This window comes from Paroedura picta, chromosome 7, assembly GCF_049243985.1.
Source record: "Paroedura picta isolate Pp20150507F chromosome 7, Ppicta_v3.0, whole genome shotgun sequence".
Taxonomy (NCBI): Eukaryota; Metazoa; Chordata; class Lepidosauria; order Squamata; family Gekkonidae; genus Paroedura; species Paroedura picta.
The window spans coordinates 105,901,100-105,917,017 of NC_135375.1; the positions used below are offsets into that span (position 1 = coordinate 105,901,100).

General features: G+C 51.2%; 1 protein-coding gene across 10 annotated transcripts in view; it reads left to right on the forward strand.

Moving 5' to 3' along the window:
* Positions 1-933: 933 nt before the first annotated feature.
* Positions 934-15,918, forward strand: part of NAT8L (N-acetyltransferase 8 like) — a 69,571-nt gene continuing 54,586 nt past the window's right edge. For 8 of the 10 annotated variants that reach the window (XR_013232718.1, XR_013232721.1, XR_013232717.1 and 5 more), the window contains exon 1: positions 934-1,503. Coding sequence is in view for 4 of the 10 variants with exons in the window: in XM_077345931.1 (XP_077202046.1) it covers positions 1,028-1,503 (476 nt within the window). In the remaining 6 variants the exon portion in view is untranslated. The remainder of the gene's footprint in view (positions 1,504-15,918) is intronic. The other 2 variants (XM_077345930.1, XM_077345932.1) reach the window with 1 other exon arrangement.

Consider the following 15,918-nt stretch of genomic DNA (forward strand, 5'->3'; position numbering starts at 1 on the left):
GCACCGATGCGCCACGGCGCATGCTCCCGTCGGAAGGCGGCAGGGGGGAGGGAGGGAAGGGAAGAGAGGCCCCCCCTCCCTCCCTCCCCTCCGGCGCCCTCTGCAGCCTGGCTCCCGGCCCGAGCGGGAGAGGCCGAAGGGCCAAGGAAGAGCCCCAGCGCGGCGCTTGTCTCCCGGCAGCCCTTGGCGGGGAAGGCCGAGGGAAGCCCGACGGTGCCGGCGACCCGGCTGCCTGCGCGCCCGTCCAGTACCGCAGAGGCCGATGCGTCATCCGGGAGGGCGGGCGGGAGGCGGCTGCGGCGCTGGGCTCCCTCCCCGCCAAGGGCGCCCGAGACGGCAGCCCGCCAAGCCGCGGCGCTCCGGGCCGTGCCAAGCCCTTGAGAGGCCGTCGCCGGGAAGGTCGCGCGCGGGGAGGCGGGGGCGAAGGGACGGGACGGGACGGCGGGGCCCGCGGCCGCCCCGACCTCCTCGGACGGAAGAACAGGCGGCAAGCGACGGCCGCGCTCTGCCTGCGCCTCGGGGGCGCTCCGCGTTTCCGCAGCAGGATCCCCCTTCCCGCCCTCCCTCCCTCCGCTGCGGAAAACCGAGCAGAGACCGAGGCGCGGCCGCCTCTCCTTCGCGCGGGGGTCTCACGACGGCGGGCTGGTGGCCGCTTTGGGCACGATGCGCGCGGGCAGAGCACGGCACCAGGTGCCGCCGCCGCCTCCTCCCCTTCGGGGCTCCCGGGGGTCGTCGTCGTCGTCCCGTCCCGTCCCGTCCCGCCCCGCCAAGCTCGGGCCTTCCCCCCCTCCCTCCGCCGCTCGCCTGGCCAGACGCCCCCTCCAGCCGGCTTGGCGCAGGAGTCGCCCGGCGTCCGAGGTGACATCAAGGCGGGCGGGCGGCTGGTTGGGGATGGCGAGGGGGCGTTCCTCCCTCTTCCTCCCTCCCTCGCGGCGGGCCACATGGCGACCCCGGGCAGCCAATGGCAAGGACGCTAGGACCCGGCGGGACCCCGGCGCCGCAGCGCAGCGCCTCTGCCGCATTATAAATGCCTGGGCGAAATGCGGCGCCGCTCCTTCGTGCCTCCGCCGCCGCCGGCTCCGCAGCAGTGAAGCGCGCAGTCGCGGCTCGGCCCGGGCTCCCCCGCCGCCTGCGCAGCCCGACCGACCCCGCTTTCGCCGCCGCCGCCGCCGCCCTCGCCCCGGCCCGTTTGCATGCATTGTCTGCCGCCCGAGATGGTTTGCGAGAGCAAGATCGTGGCCGACGAGCAGGAGCCCGGGGCCGGCGGGGGCGGCCCGCAGCAGCAGCAGCAGCTGCAGCAGCTGCAGAAGAAGGAGCCGCGCTGGCCCGCCTCGCCCGCCCCCGGCCCGCCGGGCGCCGTCAGCATCCGCGAGTTCCAGCCGGCGCAGCGCGAGGTGGTGCGGCGCATCTTCTACGAGGGCATCATGGAGCGCATCCCCAACACGGCCTTCCGGGGCCTCAAGGACCAGCCGTGGACGCAGCTGGGGTACGGGGCCATGGCCGGTAAGTGGCGGGCAGGGCGGGCTCCCGGGCCCCTGGCTCGACGGCTGCGTGGCGGAGGCCCTCGGGGCCGCCTCGGCGCGGGGAGATCCCCTTGCCTGGGCCACCACGCCCGGCCCCCGGGATCGCTCGCATTGTCTGCGCGCTGCCCGCGGGCCCGTCGGCTGCCTCGCTCCGGCGCTGCGCGCACGTGCCGCTGGGGCTGCCCCCTGGGATGCGGCGGCCGCCTGCAGTAAGGAGCCGGGTGCGGGGAAGGACGCCAGCCGCGTTGGATCCGGCCAGGGGCCAAAACAGCAGAACTCCAGAAACCTTCTCCTGTCCCTCCCCCCCCCCCCAGCACCAGGAACCCAGAAGAGCATCCCTGCCCCAGAGAGAGTGGTCCATGGAGACCTTATGCCTAATAGTCACTCATGGACCACAGCCATGTTGGATCAGGCCCATCCAGCCAACACTTTGTGTCACACTGTGGCCAAAGCCCAGGAGCCCTCCCAAGGTCTGCCAGCAAGGAGAGAACTCCTCGAGCCCTCCCACAGTGCCCCCCCCCCCAACGAAGACTGGGCATGGAGCATCAATGTATACTGTGTGGCTAAGAGCCACTCATGGACTTCAGCTCCTTTTAACAACATAAGAAAAGCCTTATGGGATCAGGCCAGGGACCCATCCAGCCCAACACAGAGGCCAAATCCAAGGTCCAGCAGCAGGGCCAGAGCTTCATCCCATTCCTGCCCCCCAGACACCCAGAAAACCGGCCATCCCTGCCCCAGACAGAGGTTCTGATGGCTGCTGATGGGCCTCTGCTCCCCTTCCTGAAGCCGGCTGTGCTTGGAGCCGCCACCCACAGTAGATGTCATGTGTAGTTTGCTCTTTGGGTGACGAAGGACTTCCTTGTCTCTGTTGTGAGCCAACTTTCTCTCTTCGCATTCCAGGTGATTCTGGTTGGGCATTCCAGGCCGAACCAGAATCACCAGTGCGGCTGGTCTAACGGCAGAGCAGCCCCCCCCCCCCCGGCCTCCCCGGCTACACGAGGCTAAAGGAAGGAGGGGGGCCGAAACTTGGCCTGCTGACCAATCTCAGGGAAATCGTGGGGGGACCGACGGACCGGATGGATGGCTGCAACCTCCGTTGCTGCTTCTCTTGCCGCAGGCTTAGCGACTCGGCTGCCTGCTGAGCCCTCGGCCCTGCTGGGGAAACTCCTACCCTAGATGCTGCAGTGGCAGATGCCAGCCCCTGGCCTCTTTTGGGCCAGTGGGGAGCTGTGAGACCAGCCCAGATGTCTGGATCAGGATTGCTTCCGGCATGGCGGGGAAAAGCTATCTCGACCGGAGCCCTTCCAGGCCCCAGTGGGACTGAGCTTGCCATGGCCAGAGCTGCCTGGAAGAAATGCCGCCTGTCTGTCGCAGCCCACAATCTGGCTTGGTTGTGGTGGTGTGAGCCTTTCTTGCTGACGGCTACTTGACACGGCTTTTGCTGGGGAAGTTTCTGCATCTTCCCCCCCACACACACACACACACCATATCCGCTAGCAGGAAAAAAACTAAGCCAAAACTGCAGGCTCCTTCACAGATAGAGGAGAGAGCTGCCAGCTTGCAGCTGACCTGGTGGGGTGGTCAGAACAAGGGGTGTCCAGAGGTGGTTTGTTGTTGCTGGCTTCTGTGGAGGAACCATGGACTCCCCAAGGATTAGCTTCTGAGGTCTGATGGGATCTGGCTAGCTGACCTTGTCTACAACCTTGCCCTTTGGACAGCGTAAAGGAATCTCCTCCCCCCCTTCCCCCGAATTTTAAGTTTGATACTCAAATGGAAACTGATTAGCATACAACTCAAACGTAGACCAATGTTTTATTCATAATCCAATTTATAAGCTGCCTTTACCCACTGGCTTGGGGCGTTTTGCGACAGTCACAAGAAAACAAAAACGTTTTAACATTAAAAAACATTTTCTTTCCTCCCTGTACTTGGTCATGCAAATGAAAGAACGCTTTCCAAGACCTAAGCTGCATTGAATAGAGTCTGGGAGACCCTCCTCTGCCTGGAAGCTCGCTGGGTGGGCTTTGGCCAGCCACACCCTCTCAGCTTACCCTACCTCACAAGGTTCTTGTGAGGAAAGAGTGGAAGAGAGGCAATTGAAGTAAGCCACCTTGGGGCCTGGCTGGGGAGAAAGGCAGAGGCTAGCCTGATCTTGGCCTATTCCGCACACAATAGATAATGCACTTTCAATACACTTTAGAAGTAGATTTTCCTGTTCCGCACAGCTGCCAAAGTACACTGAAAGTGCATTATCCTATGTGTGCGGAATGGGCCCTTGTCTGATCTTGGAAGCCAAGCAGGTTCAGCCCTGGCTGGTGCTTGGGTGGGAGATCTCCAAGGAACGGCAGAGTCGTGATGTGGAGACAAGCAACAGCAAACCGCCTCTGGATGTCCCTTGCCTGGAAAGCCCCACAGCGTTGCTGTAAGTTGGGCGGCAGCCCCCCCCAGAGGCTGCCTCTGGCTCCCTAGCTGGCCCCACAGCTCATCCAAGGTCCCCAGACCTAGGGAACAGGAGTGGAGCCAAGGGTGGCAGCTCGCCATTTCACTTGAGAAAGCACTGCGGCTGACACGAGGGATTTTTCTTGCAAAAGCACCCAAATAAATACAAACCACAACAGTAACATCATCGGCACAACCTAACAATTAGCAGGGCTGGGAATTGGTCCCAAGCTCGATTTAGAGGGCCTTTGGGATTTATTTTAACGGCTGCTAGAAGTGCTGAGAGAGAGGTGGATGGATGGACGGACGGATGAGAGCTGTAGAAATATCCTATCAACACAAAGCCTGCTGTAGGCGTTGCATTTAGGTGTTGCATTTAGTTCAGGGATGATCATGGATTATTACTATTGATGTGATTTATTTCCCGCCACTCCCCGAAGGCTTGTGGCGGGTTACAGTGTCAAATTAAAAACCCAGAAAAATCCCCATTAAAACCCCTGACATAAAACCATAAAATACAACAATATCAAAACTATACAATAAGATACAGGGGAAACATCGTCCCCTGCCAGCATACTGCCAACTCATGGCAACTGTAGCCCATGGACCTCTGGAGCACCAGTTTGGCCACCCTGATTTAGTCCAACCCTTCTGCTGGTTTCTCTCCAGATGGCTCTTGCAAAGGCCACTGGGTATAGTTTCTAGCAGCAGGTGTGGGGTGAGGGGCTTGTAAGCTCAGGGGCAACCCTACCAAATACCATTGTTCACCGGTGTGCCCCCTTTCATGGCAAAGGGGGCACTCAGAGCAGGCTGGCTCCTTGAGGTGGATTTTGCCCAGCTTCCGTCTTCCACTGGCAGGCCCCTCCTATATTTGTCTTCTCCTAGCACGGGTGTTGTTGGACCAGGGCTGGCTGGTAGTGGGATTTCCCCGAGTGCTGCAGCTTGGCCTCAAGAGTCCAGAGCCAGCGTGGTGTTGCAGCTAAGAGCTGTGAACTCTGATTTGGAGAGCAGGTTTGATTTCCTACTCTTCTCCCACATGGAGCCAGCTGGGTGACCTTGGGCCCCTCGGACCCCTGTCAGGGCTCTCTCAGCCCCATCTGCATGACAGGTCATCTCTTGCAGGGAGAGGAGGGGAAGGCGATCTGTTTGGATAGTGAAAAGCGGGGCATAAAAAACCACTCTTCTTCTTCCGGTGAACTGGGTCCAGGGGGCTGATGCTAAGCCAGAGCTGTAAAAATTAATTAGGTGGAGGTGGTGGTGGGGATTTTGGCAGCTTTCTCTGAGCAGGTGTGGACATGGGAAGAAAAGTAGGCAAACCCAAGTGGATGCTCCGATATAATGTCCAGTACTTGATCAAATGGAACAGAAAGAAGCCTGGATTGATTGTTAAATGCACCCAAAAGGGTGAGAGGGGAGAATGATATAATGGGTAAATTCTTCCCCAGGAAAGAAATTGGGGGAAAGGTTCAGAATATCTGAGCAAAGTTGGTGGAAGAGGGAAGAGATATGCCCCCCTCGCCCATCATGAACAACATGCACACATTCTCACAAGTGTGAGACACGCAGTAATGGCTTTAAACTTCAAGTACAACAATATAGGCTAGATATCAGGGGAAAAAATTTCACAGTCAGAGTAATTCAGCAGTGGAATAGGCTGCCTAAGGAGGTGGTGAGCTCCCCCTCACTGGCAGTCTTCAAGCAAAGGTTGGATACACACTTTTCTGGGATGCTTTAGGATGCTCTGGGCTGATCCTGGAGCAGGGGGTTGGACTAGATGGCCTGTATGGCCCCTTCCAACTCTATGATTCTATGATTCTAAGTGTACCAATCGCTTGCATTGTACGTGAACAAAGTTGCAGGAAGCTAGAGTCCACAGGGAAGAAATAGTTTTGCTGCTTCTCTCTGTTCGCACTGCAGAAGCCAGCTTGGTGTAGTGGTTAGAAGTGCAAACTTCGAATCTGGTGAGCCAGGTTTGATTTCCTGCTCCTCCTCCACATGCAGCCAGTTGGTGATTTTGGGCTTGCCACAGCACTGACAAAGCTGTTCTGACCGAGCAGTAATATCAGGGCTCTCTCAGCCTCCCCTCCCTCACAGGGTGTCTGTTGTGGGGAGAAGAAAGGGAAGGTGAATGTAAGCCGCTTTGAGACTTCTTCGGGTAGAGAAAGCAGCATCTAAGAACCAGCTCTTCTTCTTCTAGCTTTATACACTGGTGGTGTAAAAAGCTGTCAAATTGCAGCTGACTTAACGAAGACCCTGAAGGATTCTCAGAGCAAGAGCTGTTCAAAGGTGCAGAGGTTCACCACTGCCTGCATCTGCTTTGCAAACCTAAATTTCCCTGGTGGTCTCCCATCCAAATACCAACAAGGATTGACCCTGTTTAGCTTCCTAGATCTATCGGTGTATTTAGTCATACAGTCTTAGACCAGAATACAAAGGTAAAAGGATAAAAACACAATGCTTGTGATACTCAAGCATTTCAGTTCATGGGTGTATTAAAATTAAGCTAAAAGATATTATGAAAAATTAACAGGGAGAGAAACTTAAAAGTTTAAGAGATTAAACATTCAGAATCATTCAATATATCGCTTGCCCTTCTGGCAGCTTCTGAGATCTGACAAGATCCTGGGCCATCCCGGTCAAGGCGCTACCAGATGATGGACCGAAAGAAGGTCACACCTTTCCAAAACATTAAAAGTAGTAAAAGCATCTAGGAAGTAAATCCCCTTAACTTACTTTTGAGCAACCATATTTGGGATCTGGCGTGCTGCCTTATTGCTAAAATGAAAAAGGGGACAGTTGAACCCCGTTCTCATTTCGGTCCCCCAGTAAAAGGAACAAATGGGAATGTCTTTACCCATTCATTTATGGTGCCCTCCGAAAGGCTCTCCGGTACCCAGAGGGCTAGAGATGGAGAAAAGGAATCAAGTGGTTTCTGAAAGTATTTTGTGAGGCTCTGATTTCCCAGCAATTCAGCAGTCAGCGTCCCTGGCTATTTAAGCTGCGTGTGAATGCCCCTGAAACAGCCATTCCTGCAGTTTCCCCCCTCCATGGTCAGCAGCTCATCTTTCCGCTGCCTTCACAATTTAATTGACATTCCGGTGCTGACTGAGTTGTCAGTCTTGCTCTTCCCCTCCCCACATCCCTCTGCCGGGTGGTCTGTGCTATCTTTTTTTTAAAGCACCTCGTGTATGCTTCTTTTTCACAAAGAAAAAAACAAGTTCCAAAATTGCTCTGGGGTGGGGCGTGGGAAGGAATGGGGCAGGGTGTTGTGAGAATACCGCCCCCAGCCATTCATAGAGGCATAGCTGCACTCTTGGACATGACTAGAGCCAGCGGTGCAGAGGCAGAAATGATTTCCTGTAAACTGAGTGGAGGCATGTGGTGTGGACATGGGGAATGGCCATCCAGAGCAACTCCGGTGTTGGTCTTATGTTTAGATGGCGCGTGCTGCCGGTGCACCACCTTATGATAAGAAGCACTTTGGTGCAGGATTGTCTATGTGCTACAGACCCAAAACTTGGGCAATGCTGTCCATAAATTGACTAATACCACTCAATGCCAAGCTGCTTCAGGTCCTCCCAGTCCTGCTTTGTCAGCATGGATAGGATTGTGCGTTTGGTACGGCACCCTTCCTTTTCCTTGTGCGTGGGAGGGAGTGTTGGCTTCCTTGTGTACGGAGGTGTCCATCAGGTTCCGTTTTTTTCAACTCAGGCCGGCAGCAGCTTCCCCAGGTCTCAGGCCAAGGTCTGTCACCTCACCTGCTGCCTGGTCCCTTTAGCCAGAGATGCTGAGAATTGAACCGGGGACTTTTTGCGTGTCAAGCAGATGCTCTGCCACTGAGCCACGGCCCCCCTGCCACGGACACAGTGACCAAAGTACGGGCTGATCAGAAGCTAGCTTGAATACTTATTTCCACCGCTCCTGGCTGGCTGCTCCAGCTTCATCACTAACCAGCTCACCCGTGGTGACGGGGAATGCAATGAGCTGACTTCTACCATTTCAGTCTCTCTGTGCATAGATAATCCAGGCAGGGAATCTGGACAGTTTTGATTAATGGGAAAATGCACACTGTGATTGTCCTTGAGAGCACAATTCTGAGAAATGGAACCAAAGTAGGAGGGAGGCTGGAAAGGGGAGAGAGAGCTCTTTTCCCTGAATAGGACACAGGGGATAGATATTTAAGGGTTATGGACTTCCATTTGCCTTACCTGGGTGGGCTAGGCTACCCTGATCTCATTGCATCTCAGAAATTAAGCAACTAACTCAGGATTGGTTAGGACTCGGATAGGAGACCCCCAAGGACATCTCTATGCAGAGGTAAGCAGTGCCCAGGCACCTTTGTGCATGTCTTACCTTGATGCCCCGTAAGGGGTCACTGTAATGCACGGGTGGCCAAACTGTAGCTCTCCAGGGTGTAGTCTGCACGGGGCTTTTTACCCACTGCCAACTCGAATAAATCCCTGTCGTCTACACTGAATTCAATTTCCATATTGATTTGGGGCACTTTAAATTTTCCCTCTGCAATATGCATGATTGATCCAGAGTGAACCTACCTTTCCAGAAGTGGATATAACCCTTGATATTTCAAAAATCGGCATCAGTAAATTTGCAGATCTCTGCTTTTGCAGATTAACTTCCTGCCTCGTGCCTCCAATGCTGACATAGCAAAGCAGTCTGTCCCTGATTGGCCAGGGTGTCAGTTCAATGACTTCCTGGTTCCCGGTTTCAAGGGTTGTCTTAAAATAACTGCGCTCCAGAAGCCCACACTTCTCTCAGCAGAGATTTGCCTCTTGGATTTATTCCCCCTCTGCTGTCTCCAGTCCTCTTCCCCCCCCCCCCTTGTTCAAGAAAAGAAACTCCTGCTGTGCTTGGCTTCCTTGCCCACTCTGAGCTTTCTCAATTCAGTGCAGAACGCTTTCTGTTTCAATAGAGGGAGGGGGATAGAGTTCAAATCGATCTGAATTCAGCAGGATCCACAATGGAAAAAACAAAGTAAGTGCAAAATCAGCCCAGATGTCCATGGACTACATGCTGCATGCTGGCAGGGGCTCATGGTAATTGTAGTCCATGGACATCTGAAGAGCCACAGTTTGGCCACCCCTGCTGTAATGCATCTGTGACTTGGCAGCACTTTCCCCCATTACCCTGCCATCAAATGATATGTAATGCTTTGCTATAAAACCTCCTTTATCATAGTTAAGAGCAAGATATGTATCTTATAGCAGTGGTCCCCAACCTTTTTATCACCGGGGACCACTCAACGCCTTTTACTGAGGCCCGGCGTGTGTGGGGTAGTTTACTCCTCTACTCTCAACCACTGCCCTAGCGCTCTCTGATCGCTATGGTAATGTTTAAACATCCCTTCAAAATAAGATACAGACATGCCACAACAATGAACATAAGGAACATTTTATTTTCATGGAAATTTTAACTCATGACAATGACAAATCAATGGGAACCCTGAGCTTGTTTCTCTGCAACGAGATAGTCCCATCTGGGAGTGATGGGAGGCAATGACACCCGAAGTGTGTTTTAAAGGGCTGGGGGGGGGGGAAGTAAAGGGCCGGGGGGGGGGGGGAAAGAAGGCGTCCTTCGCAGCCCACCTCCAATTATTCTATGGACCACGTGTGGTCCGGGGGCCACAGGTTGGGGATCGTTATCTTCTAGAATCCTGCCTGACATCATTGGCTCTGTTTCATGTTCCTCTTCCTTCTGATCCTGAGTAAGCAGGTTATGAACTTGTGGGGCCTGTGTGGGTTAGAAGTCACATGGGTTGAGGGTCCTGGATGGGAAGGGGTGAAAGAGTCTCCTCCCCCCTCTCCTGTCAGCTCAGTTGCCTCCGGAGAGCCACAATCTGGCCACCTCTGCCCTATAGGATCGCTAGGAGTCCTCAGCTACTTGACGACACTTTCCTGTCGACAAACGTACAGAACAAGAGGGTGTGGCTCAGGGAAAGCACTTCATCGCTGAGAGCTTGAAGCTCAAACAATACCTTTATGATGTCATTTAAAGAGTGACAATTTGGATACTCGAGAATTCTCCTAGGCTGTATTCTCAGTGAAATAGTCCATCAAGTGCAAGGGCTAGAATTTGCTCTGGCTGGGCCGAAGACAAACATTTAGTAAGATAATAGCATTCAAATAAATACAATCCAGAACCAGAGTTTTAGCTAATAAAAGGATGGAACTCAACCATTGAAAAAAATACCTACAATATCAGTCTGTCTGCTATTGGAATGAGACGAGTCCTCTGAACCCAGTTGGCAAGGATAGTTTCTGGATTTGGGTACGATGTTTTATGTAGGAATGAAAGAAGATACAGGTATCTGGAGGAAAAGGATTCTTCTTCTTCTTCTTCTCTCTCTCTTCTTTCTCTCCCGGGGCTTCTCCGGACCCCAGCCTTTATTCAGTATATTTTGATTATACACTAGCCTTCATTACACACTCTTATCACAGCTAAACTCTGACCTCTGTGTTTGCCTGGAAAAGTACACACTGACCAGAGCTATCTCCATATCTTAATCCCTGCAGACTCCAGGGCTTCACTCATGTATGCAAGACCAGCAATTGGTATTGGGGTGCGCTCTGTTAATCCATTCAGTTCCCATCAGTTTTAGGGCCCATTGAATTAATTTTGTGACTCTTTCTGTAGCCTCCTTGTCAGGACAGATGGTAATCCACCAAATAGGAAGGGTAGCCATATGTGGAGCTAATGTATTAGCTCTTCGCTTGGCCTACAGAAAACTGAAAAATGTAATAGATTCAACAGCCAGAGCTCCTCATGGACATAATCTCTGCTCGCATGGGATTCCCCTAAATCTACCCAAGTGATGGATGTGTTAAAACAGACTAAGGCTTACCTGCGATAAGGAGGAATTGTGAGATGGGAGAAATGTTTCTTGAGGGGAAAGGGAAATGAAGGAACAAACACCAGATAAAATAGCACCAACTAGGAGCATTTGCTAGTGCAGTTCTTCATATTAATTCAAGGATTTATAACACTGAAATCTTCAGTACTGTGTCGACAGTAAGACATAAATGCTGTAGAGCAGCTGTCCCCAACCCCCGGTCCATGGACTGGTACAGGTCCGTAGATCATTCGGTACTGGGCTGCAGGTCCACCTCGTCCTCCTCCCCGGCTGCTGCCTCAGGGGTTGCCCTGCCACTCTGCCGCCAACTCACCTTTGGTGCTCTCCAGCACCATGGCTGGGGCTCCCCCTTGGCATGGCACTGCACAGCTGCTGCTGGCAGCACCCCCCAGTGGGCGGCAGGAAGTCAGGGGCGCCGGTGGGAAAGCAAGTGGAGCAGGGGCTCAGACGGCGACATCCCTCGGCAAAAGACTCCCCCCCCCCCCCGGGCCTCAGTAAAATTGTCAAGCGTTGAACGGTCCCCGGTGATAAAAAGCTTGGGGACTACTGGTGTAGAGAGAATTGGTTATTGTGGATTTTTTATTTTTGCAGCTTGTCCCATCCCATCCCAAAATAAATAATATATGCATGAAAATACTGATGTCTCATTAGATTTGGTGTCTAATCCACTACTTCTCATTCTGGCCTTTTGCTTTGAGCCACGTGGACTTCAGGAAAGTTCTGCGTGATTGGGAATGTATTTCTCAGGCCTGTCTCTTGATGCAGAAGACAGAATCTCTTCCGATACATTCTACGCATCGATTGTGGATTTTCAGTTGTCGCCTTCTAGTTGTTTCTCTGCTGGCATCTACCAGAATGTGTTCTTTCTCTCTGGTGCAGCCTTTTCAATCTTTTGACCATAGAGGAGCCCCTGAAATAATTTTTCAGGTTTTGAGGAGCCCCGGAAGTGATGTCAGCTGGCTGCACCTCCCTCCTGCATTACCCGGAAGTGACATCACCACCTGTGTAAACAGGCAGGCTCAAGGAAGACAGAGGGGAGGAGACAGGAGGAGGTTTAAGGCGGGATTAGGCATGCAGGCTCCACCCCCTCCCAGGCGCAGAAGGCCTTTTTATTCATGAGGGCTCTTGATGGGATTTAAGTTGCAGGCAATTTCTTGGTTAATGGGGTTTCTGTATATTGTGTCTGTTTTTAGTCTTTATTTTTTTATGCTCCTTTGAGCCACAAAGGAAAGGCCGGGTTACAGATACTGAAATGCATAATTCACTCTTTAAAAAGAAGTTCCATTGTACTTTTTGGTTAAACCTTTAGGCCAGGTTTTCTCAACCAGGATTTTGTGAAACACTAATTCTATGAATGTAGTCAGATGAAATGCTAATTCTGTGAATTTAGGCAGACTATATAGAGGTGGACAGAAGGGACTGTGTAGGTGCTTGGCTCATGTGGCCATTTTATGCATTCTGCAGGGGGTTGGATTAGATGACCCTGGAGGTCCCATCCAACTTTAGGATTCTGTGGTTCTTGGCAACCCTGGGAAGTTTCTCAAATGGGTGGGAATTAATTAATGTTAATATATTTTTAAAATGTGTCAGGTGATATTACCATATATGGTCATGTACAAAAAAACCCTCCCAAAATGGCCAATGATGGGTCTGGAGGAGATGGGGAGGGACCCCGGATGGGTGTGTCCACAGCTGTACTTCCCAACCATATTCTGCATAATTGCACTGCTTCTGTGGTTTCTTGAAGCCTGAGGAATGTTTCAGGGGTTTCTCAATGGTAAAAAAGCTGAGAAAGACTGCTTTAGGCAACTAAAAAGCAAAGAGTTAGGAATTTAAAAAAAGAATTACGTCACTTATTCTTCTGCTTCTCTGACTCAGTAGGGACCCAAACAATTAGTTCTCTTTTCTCCTCCAGCTTCTAACTAGCCACCTCGGTTTTATAAAGTCCTCACTTGAAGTCAGGTGTGACCAGTTCGGGAACAACTTTCCAGGGACATGAATTCAGAACTTGACATGGCTGCAGTTGCTGCTCCCAGTCAATGAAGCAGCCACTACAACCCACATCTGGGCTGATTCTGCGCTTTTTTCTATTGTGGATCCTGCTGAATTCAGATGATTTGAACTCGTGTTTTCTTCTATCCCCCCCTCATTGAAACTGAAAGTGTTCTGCACTTGATTGGGGAAGGTCAGAATGGGGAGGGGTGCAGGAGTCTCTTTCTTTTCTTGAATATGGCAGGGAGAGGATTGGAGACAGCAGAGGAGGGGGAAATAACAAGAGGCAAATCTCTGCTGAGAAAAGTTAGGGCTTCTGGAGCATAGTTACTTTAAGGGAAGCCTTGCAACTGGGAACTAGGAAGCCTTTGAACTGATGCCCTGGCCAATCAGGGAAGACTCCTTTGCTCCAAGGCACGGAACAGTGAGTTAATTCAAAAAAAGCAAAAATCTGCACATTTACTCATGGCGTTTTTTGAAATATTGAGGCTTATATCCACTCTAGGAGATCGTGGGGAAAAGGTAGAATCACCATGAATCAATCATGCATGTCACAGAGGGACAATTTAACGCACCCCAAATCAAAATGGAAATCCAATTCAGTGTAGACTGCAGGGATTTAGTCGCTCTGGGAGTGGGTAAAAAGCCTCAAGCAGAGTGCACCCTGGTCTCTGGCTCTTCTCTGAACCGGATCTAAAGGCACTATGCTTCTGGTTGACATGGCTGCAGTGTGCTGTCATTTATCATACCTTAGAACCCTCATTTCCTTCATTGTGCGACAGTCTGCCTGAGACTGCTGGGAAGGGCCCCCAGGTGCTAGTTGTGTCACAAATTTCCCAAAGTCAAATGGCTGAGGAGGTGATTCTTGGAGAAGGAGCAAAGGAGGTGATTCTGCTCAGGAAGTGGCTTTTATAAGAAGATCTGGGTTGGGGGGGGGGTTGTACCCTGTTTTTTACTTCATGAAACCCTGGCTGAGAAACCCTGCTATAGGATTCTCAAGGGAAGAGACAAACAGCTATGATTTTGCCAGTGCCTTCTTCCATGTAGCAAGCCTGGCCTTTCTATGGGGTCTTCTATCCCTTTCAGCAAGATTAAGATTAAATTGCAAACTGTGCTTTTTGTTGATTACTTCCCATTGGGCATGGTTCATTGTCTGTTTTCTTGCTGAGGAGATGGTGGTTATACAATAATGCTACCCTTGCAAAGTTGCCTTTGATATTTAGAAGCAAGAGATCTGCACCGGTGTCAAATGAACTTTAAAATTCCTGTTTTGAGATCGGTTGCAGATCTCTGCTGGGCGTTATTTGACTCATGCGGGATGCATCTTTGTTTCCAGTGCCAAAGGCTGTTTCCAGAAAGCAGAGAAGGTTAGAGAGGCATGAGGGGGCTTATTCACCCCTCACGGACTCAGTGGCCTTGAGAAGGGGGATTATCAGGCAAACCCTTGGCAAAAAAGTAGTTTACAAGATATTACCAGTTGTTGAGCCTCTTGTGGCGCAGAGTGGTAAGGCAGCAGACATGCAGTCTGAAAGCTCTGCCCATGAGGCTGGGAGTTCAATCCCAGCAGCCAGCTCAAGGTTGACTCAGCCTTCCATCCTTCCAAGGTCGGTAAAATGAGTACCCAGCTTGCTGGGGAGTAAACGGTCATGACTGGGGAAGGCACTGGCAAACCACCCCGTATTGAGTCTGCCATGAAAACGCTAGTGGGCATCACCCCAAGGGTCAGACATGACTCAGTGCTTGCACAGGGGATACCTTTACCTTTTACCAGTTGTTGACGGAATATGCTTTCTTCTTCCAGTTACCTTGGTCAGCTAATCCATCCTACTTTTTCCCTTCTCCAACTCATAGGGGGGAAATTGGTATAATGCTTAATTTTTAAAATTAAAAGATGGTGTATAAGAAATACCAAATGTTATTTCTCAAAATAATATCTTTCATGGTCCTTCCCAGTGCATTTATTCTTACTAAATGGTTGCAGCACTCTTTCTTCCTTGGATTATTCATACCACTGACGTTTAGGTATACAAACCATCTGAAGAAGTGCGTATGTACACGAAACCTTAAACCCAGAATTAAACTTTTGAGTCCAGTGTTGTCTTAAGACCTGCAAGCTTTGTTGTTGTTAATAACAATATTTTCTAATAAACAAACGAATCCGATGGCACACATTCAAGAAAATAAAATTGAGGAGAGCAACCTAAAAAATTATTCAGTGTATTTGATATGTAACTTCGGAATAAAGGTTCGCAACATGCAGCAACTAATGAATTTCTGACTGAATTAATTGCTTCAGCCAGTATGGTTAATGAATCACAGAGTTTCACAGTTCCCCGTTCTTCCCTCCCTATTGTAAGAGTTTGTGAAGAGAGCTCTCATAGCAGGCGAAGCTGAACTGGTTGCCATGTATACTGTGCAATAAGTAGGTCAGCTCTTGTTTATAATTCTGAGGGAAAGTGTTTCAGAAGACTTCCCCACCACCACCACCACCACCACCATTTCCCAATTTTTGCCTCCATTCCTCAGACTTTCAATTTCAGACCTTAGGAGAAAGAAAAGCTTCCCCTACTTTTTGCCCTTCTTCAAAGCTAGGGTCCTGGCAGTTTTCCAGATGCATACTTGGCGTGGTAGCTACAGTTACCACATGGTAGCGATGGAAGTGTGTCCAGTCATAGCTGACTTAAGGCTGCCCCACAGTTTTTGAGGTGAGAGACCTACCAGAAATGGTTTGCTATTGCCGGCCTCCCTGTAGCATCCCGGGGTGTCTTTGGCAATCTTCCAGCCAAGTACTAATTTGTTTCAGCGCACAGATACTATGTAAATGATGAGCACAAACTAAACCCTGTTCATGGTTTCACAAACCAAAGTTTATGAGGGAGGACAAACTTCTGCAGACTTTGAAAGCAGTTAGTGGTGGTTCGTGAATAGAGCAGAAATTCGGAGTTTAAAGGGACTCTGAGTCCCTTTAGATCTCTGCTTTCTGTTCTCGACAAAAGCTGCAAAAACAGCTCAGCTGTTTTGGGCACTCCCTTTAAACATTACAGGGACTGCAGCCTTAAAACAGCTGTCAGGGAGGCACACCCAGCTGCTCAG